We start from the raw sequence: 6,549 nt of genomic DNA, 5'->3' as shown, positions 1-6,549 counted from the left end.
TCGCCGCATCTTGGGGGCACAAAGCCGTGGGGTTGGCCTGCGTCGCCTGAGCTTTCTGGAGACAGAGATGCAAAGAGCCAAGCAATTTCGCAGCAGCTTCAACAATAACAGTTCAACAACTCTGATGATAGGAAAGGATTTGTTTATTCAGGGGACTGGTTTTGTGAGGTTTGTTGGAGGCAGGCTTTGCTGCCTGTTCGGGAGAGGCTGTTTATCTCCCAAAAGTTTGTGCTGTCTCCCCACCTCTCCTACGCTTTCCTTTGGAAAGGGGTACTTTAGCTGGCGGGGGGGAGGGTATTCCCACTACCCCCTTACCCAAACAGCAGTAATTAACGAAGACACAGAATCAGACAAGACCTATTAAAATGGACTGAACCAGACACTTCAAAGCACCACCACTGTGTAGATTTTTGGTTCATTACGACTCCGTGCGCCTGCGAGCGGGCTGGGTGGCCGCGGCCACCGCTGCAAGGGTGCGCGGGAAACAGAACCTCGCTCCAGGAGGGCAAGTACATTTTTTAAACGACGGAGGAAAAACGGGGTGGAAAAACCGCTTGACGGTTTTTCCCGTCCCTCCCGTTCACGTTCGGGGGTCGCGCTCTCGGCCCGGGGCCGCCACAGGCCGCCGCTGCCATGGCGACGGGCGGGGCGGGGCGCGGCTGTTGGGGCGGGGCGGGGCGGCCGTTGGGGCGGGGCGCGGCGCGGCGCGTCCCTAGCGACGGGCCGCGGCGGCAGGTGCTGGGGGCCGCGGCGTCATGTATGACCGCGCCGTGCGGGCGCTGAGCCCGCCCGCCGGTTGCACGGGGCCGTGCGTGGGGCCCGGCTCCTACCGCGTAGGGCTGGAAAGGCGGCGAAAGGCAGGTAAGGGAGGGCGGGCGGTGCCTCGCAGCCGCCCTGCTTCTGTGCTCCGTGGCGGCCCCGGCTATCGGAAGGGGCCCCCTCCTCCCGGCTTGGTGGGCCGTCGTTAGGGGCAGCTGTTCTCCTCATAGCGGCTGCTCTGTCTGCGAAAGTACCCGTGACTAAGTGCTGTCGTTACCGGTCCTACACGTAGTGGCGTGTTAATAGCGCCGGAAGCATTCGTGCCTTCCTACGCGTAGCGGTTTTGGCTGTGCTTATCGTCTCCGTCGTGCAAACGGGGTCCTGGGGCGGGGGGCACGACGGTGCTCTCTGCAGCTCTTGGCGGGGGTTGGGGGGAAAGGTCTGCGCGGAGTGAGGACGGGTGCTGGCAGGCGGTGATCCTTTAATTTGTTAGGTGCGTAGAGGGTGAAACCGGAGACGGGTATGTATGAAGAGGTAGTAAGCGTCAGCTGTGAACGAGAGCAGCGTGAGTGGGAGAGGCGTTAACGCCGCACTGAGCTAGTGATTTGCAGGTGCTGTTATCATACATAACTTTTGGATCGGTAATATAGAGCTCTATACCGGACAGTTTCCCCATAGTATATATTTACTCCGCTCTGCTCTTCAGCGAGGTTGTTTCTGGTGTGTATATTTGCTTGCAGGGCACTTTGCTTTACGCAGAAAGTAATAAAGCTTTCCTCTCAGTAAATTGCACTCTGTAAAGTACATGTGTCCTTTGTCTTTTTGAGTAGTAAGCTAATAGGGACCTTTCTTTAAGGGTAAGAATTGTTTTGGAAGCTTCAGCCCAGCCTCAAGTTAAATAAATGTCAATTCCAAGTAGAAGTTAGTGTACAGTGAGGTACACCATAAATACTTTCATTTCTTAACAACAATTTAAAAGTGATCTTTTTAACTTTTCATTCTTTTTAAAAAGACTATGATTATATAATTTAAGACATAAGTTATATGATCATATGAATCAAGTTAAATTTTTCCATCCTCACTGAACTTCAGAATGACTTGAAAACTTCTCGATGACTGGAGATGTCCATCTGTAGTACACACGCTTTTCATTTTGGCCTCCCTTACTTCCTTTTTTCCCCACAAGGTTCTATGTGTCTATTTCTAAAATACTATTAAAAGGATATTTATATTGGTCTCTTCCCTATTCTCAGATCTGCAACTATGAGGAAATGTGATGACTTTGTGTGTGTGTGTGTGGGTTTTTTTTTTTTCATTTTTTTAATACCCTTTAGAACAGGCTATTTAGAAAGCTCTTCTAAAAGTGTAGCATTTTTTATCTGTCTGGATAGTGGAGATTAAAAATAGAATTTATAAGAATAAAACATTTACGTTCAGAAGAGTTGTATTTCCAGTTTGGTAAAAAGTTTTCTTCTTTAAACCAGTTAAGAGATTTTATCCCTTTTATGATGATTTGACGAGAGAAAATATGAGCAATAGGAAGAAGTATGTGAAACAAACGACGTGATGTATTGTTTTCTTTTGCTTCTACCTCAACACTGCTGTAGTTTAGAAATAAAGTCACAAGTAGATTGAGAATTTCTCTAATAAGTCTGAACATAGCAACATATTTGAGGACAGCAAAACTTCAGTTGATAAAATTACAGTTAGGCATTGCTTCATTCAGAGAAACGGATTCAATCAGTTTTTTTTGTTTGTGTATATTGTCCAACCCTGTCTACTCAAACAATAATGACATTTATTACAGTACATGATCGTAATGTTCTCTTCTTAGTTTAAAATGATGATTATGTTCCAGAACAATTTCAGAGAGAAACAATAGTGAAGGGTGGAGATGGAGGTTAGAAGATGTTGGTAAAAGAGGAAAGGAGGTGTGTGTATTTAAATTCTGAATAGAATACGTGATGAATTAAAGGAAGACACATGGAAGAGAATTCCACGTGACCAAACTGTAGGAGAAATGGTTCCTTCGCTAACAGTGACCTGGCTGCAAAAGGAGATGAAATTCGAAGTGCTGCATAGATTTTTCTATTTAAAAAAAAAAAAAAGAGAACATGGAGGAGGAAACGGAACAAGTCAAGAAACGTTTTCTGATAAAGAATGAACTAATGAAGGGCATAGGTAGCCTATATAATAGCATGTATATTGGAATGATGAAATTGTACATTTGTAATGTAGTTACTTGAAGCATTCCCCTGTACATCACCCTTTACCGGAAAGCTTTATGTTTAAAAAGAAAAAAAGAAGGGCGGAGGGGAAGGGGGAAGAAGAACAAAAAAAGAGCAAAAGATCTCTTTCTAACTCAGCCAATTAAAAAGATCTTTAAAAAATCATTCTTACGTTTGGATTCTTCTGTGGCCACAGAAGAAATCAGAGTAGAGATAATGTATGTTTTAGACCTAAAATTTTCAGTTTATACTGTGCTCCCAGGGGCTTGAAGCTTTTTAGGTCTGCAAGGGTGTTAAACAGCTTTACGTTTTTGAGTAGTCACTTTGTGTTTAAGATGACCTGCCCAGCAGCCTTTTGCTTTTCAAACTTTTTTTTCTTACTCTTTTAAGCATGTTTTACTGTATGTTTGTATGAACCAAATGTTTCAATTACTGAACAATAATAATTTGATGTCCAAAAGGCCTTTTCTAAGTTCTTAAGTGCATTTTTTAAGATCAGTATTGTTTTTTTTTTTTTTTTTTTGCAGATGGCTATGCTCCATTTCTTTCTTTGACAAGTCGAGGTTTGACATTTACTGCTCAAAATACAGATGATACTGCTCCAGGACCAGGACACTATAATACTACCAGAACACAGGTAGAATTGCAATAATTGCATGAAGACAGATGAAGTTGGAAACATCGTTCTAGGATAGTAACAACCAGCAGTACCGTTTTAACAAATTTTATTGGAATAATCTTTTTTTTACAAGTTGGTTAACAGTGCAAAAAACCACAGGAAGATGCCATTTCTACGATTGTTACTTAGTCTCATTTTTCCTATGTGTGTTTCCCCTTGTTTCTTCTTTTTTCCTTAATAAGATACTTCTCATGTAGTCCCCTGGCGCTGGGTGCTTCCTGATATTTCGATATCTCAGTTTTGCCTTGATCTTTTTAGATAGTTGTCATATTTCCTGAACAATTTGATTTTTATTACTTATTTCGAGTTACAGATCATGCTATAGCAAAACATTTCTCTGTAGCCTAATGAACTAAGGAGAACAATTTCTAAGGAGCTAAGATTTGCACATTCATTTTGTTAAGTATTTATCTGTGAAAGAGAAAAGTGAATTTGGTTGATGCTGAGAGATAGAGACCTTCCCAGACAGACAAACTTTTACTGCTTCATTTTGCTCATATATTTTGCTCATATATTGATTTCTAAATAACAATAACAAAAAGGAGAACTTGTAATTTAAATGAATGGCATCATTTTCCATATGGTAGGTCTCTTTGACTAGTGCTGCGTTTACGGAACTAGAAATGTAACCAGATTTTACAGCTCTGGAATTGTCCAATTCCTTAATCTATATTTAAGAGAAAGCAGGATTTTGGCAGACTTTATGGCTGAGGTGTGCATGTCCCCTGTCAGATTGTATAATCCAGCCCGATGTTGAGACTCTATTACTTAAACTGAACATGGGGCAAAATTGACACTTGGGAAAGATTATGGAGTTTGGCATGGTGTATCCTCTTGTTAGTGAAGTTGTAAAACCCTCGAATTAAAATAGGGCAGAGGTTAATAAAATTCAGGTAGAATAAAAATAGGCAGCTGAACAAAATATATTCATGCTTTTTTGTAAACGTAAAAATTTTAAAAAACAGGAAAAGGGAACTGGAATGCTTGATGTTAAAAGATACTGACATAACATTCATATCAGAAATTTGGAGGAAAGAAAACAATCGCCTGGACTTTGTAATGTCAGTATACAAATTCTATAAGAGAGACAGATGTTTTGTGTTTGTTGTTTGTAAAACAAAACAAACTCCAAAACCCACACAAACAACCCTTGCCTAAGCCCTGTTAAAGTCAGATCATACAACTAAGTTAAGTGTGTTAAGCTATTGTATTTAGCTGTTATAAACTGGATTGAAATTCTGTGCCTCAATAGCAAAAGTATAGTGTTAGACCGATAAGGACGGTCATGTGCTAAGGAAGATCAAGGAGACTGTGCTGGCAAGAAGTAGAGTTAAGGGGAAGGTTTTGGTTACTCCTCTATGTGTTGGGTAGAGGTCTCATTGGGTTTGTCAGTGTGCTGAGACTGGTTTTTTAGCTACAATAAATAACTATTTCACGGACTGCAGAAAAGGAGAGCTATTTTTGACCGGAGCAGGATGTTTTGATGTTACTACTTTCTAGCTGGAATATGAGTAACCATAAAGTACATAAATTTAGCATCCTTGAAAGGACTGCTGGTGTTGTGACTAGGGAATATGAAGCAGGGATCGAGTAGGGGAAAAAAAAAAAATCTGTATTGGACATGAATCTTGTGAAATCTTTGGAGAGAACAGTAAGTCTTCCTTGCTCCTTCATCCTTGCACCAAAAAATGCTGCTGTTGCAATTCTGTTCTTCGAGTGCAGGAGTTTGGTCGTCTTAATGCTTTCTTGGGTACTTTAAGGCAGCTCAGGAAGAATTTTTGGATCTTTTCCTGTCCGCTAGCAAAACTAATTGAATGTGTGGAAAAGTGTCCCTCGCTACTGGAAGATGAGCAGTGATGCTGTTTGCCTGAGGCAGTACTACTTATTACTCCCAAAGAAGAGCAATCTTTATAACTTGAAATGGAATCCCTATTTGGATGTATAATAAGTCCATATGTCAGGAAGAACGAAGTAAATTTGGCTTTTTAAGCTTTAAGATATAAGGTAAAATTTACAGTTTGTTCACAGGATGAGAGCAAAGCATGCCTATTATCAGTGCAAACAGTCACAGAATATATAAAACAATGCAGCTAGAGACAGGATTAAAACTCTCCTAAAACACATCCAAATCATGGAACTAATTGACAATGACAACTTTATTATAGTTGCATAATATGTAATATATTTATTATATTATATATATTTATAAGTATAAAAATATACTTATTTTTAGGGCTTTTTTTTTTCACTGCACAATTGTTTAAAACAGGCTGACTGCTATATACACCCCCAAGTGGGAAAAGGTGATAGTGCTGCTGCATTCAATTTTGTACTAGAGTGATTAAATGATAGTCATAGTACAGCGTATCATAAAGTCTCTTCACTGCTTCTCCTCATTTATCATCATCTTCTTGAATCTTCCTCCAGCTTAAATTATAATGGGAAAAGATTAAAAAATTCACTAAGCAGTGATTTATGTATGTTGTCCTTTACTCTGTTTTCAGATGTAATAGTTTGAAGTTAATGGGGTAAACATAAAGTGGTTTAATCTTTGTTGGCACTTCAAATTAATTATTGGTTGCTCATTGCGGAAGTTCTGGATCACCATTCTCTTTTATGAGAGGACAGTGGTGAGAAGAATATGCTACAAAGAGTGACAGATGACCAGCTTCACAGAACAGCATCTTTTCTTCCCATTTCAACTGAGATGGGTCATGTTACCTACTTCTGTTAATTTAGTGTTGTACTACATTGTTTTCCATCACACCTGCCATGATACTATGTAAATAATGGAATGTGTTACAATGTGAGATAACGTTGCTCAAAAAAAATAAAGCAAGCCATACCTGAAATTTTGCATCTATTAAAATTGCTTATTTTTAA

The 6,549-nt window shown here is 40.3% G+C and overlaps 1 protein-coding gene across 5 annotated transcripts in view; it reads left to right on the top strand.

The window, feature by feature from the left end:
• Positions 1–731: 731 nt before the first annotated feature.
• The window catches only part of STPG2 (sperm tail PG-rich repeat containing 2), a 233,848-nt gene continuing 228,030 nt past the window's right edge, over positions 732–6,549 (top strand). For all 5 annotated transcript variants that reach the window (XR_011140840.1, XR_011140839.1, XR_011140841.1 and 2 more), the window contains exons 1-2: positions 732–861; positions 3,515–3,624. Coding sequence is in view for 2 of the 5 variants with exons in the window: in XM_068941604.1 (XP_068797705.1) it covers positions 756–861; positions 3,515–3,624 (216 nt within the window). In the remaining 3 variants the exon portion in view is untranslated. The remainder of the gene's footprint in view (positions 862–3,514; positions 3,625–6,549) is intronic.

This window comes from Struthio camelus, chromosome 4 (genome assembly GCF_040807025.1).
Source record: "Struthio camelus isolate bStrCam1 chromosome 4, bStrCam1.hap1, whole genome shotgun sequence".
In the NCBI taxonomy this organism is placed as follows: domain Eukaryota; kingdom Metazoa; phylum Chordata; class Aves; order Struthioniformes; family Struthionidae; genus Struthio; species Struthio camelus.
The sequence above is the reverse complement of the archived record's forward strand: the minus strand, read 5'-3'. Positions and strand labels throughout refer to the sequence as shown.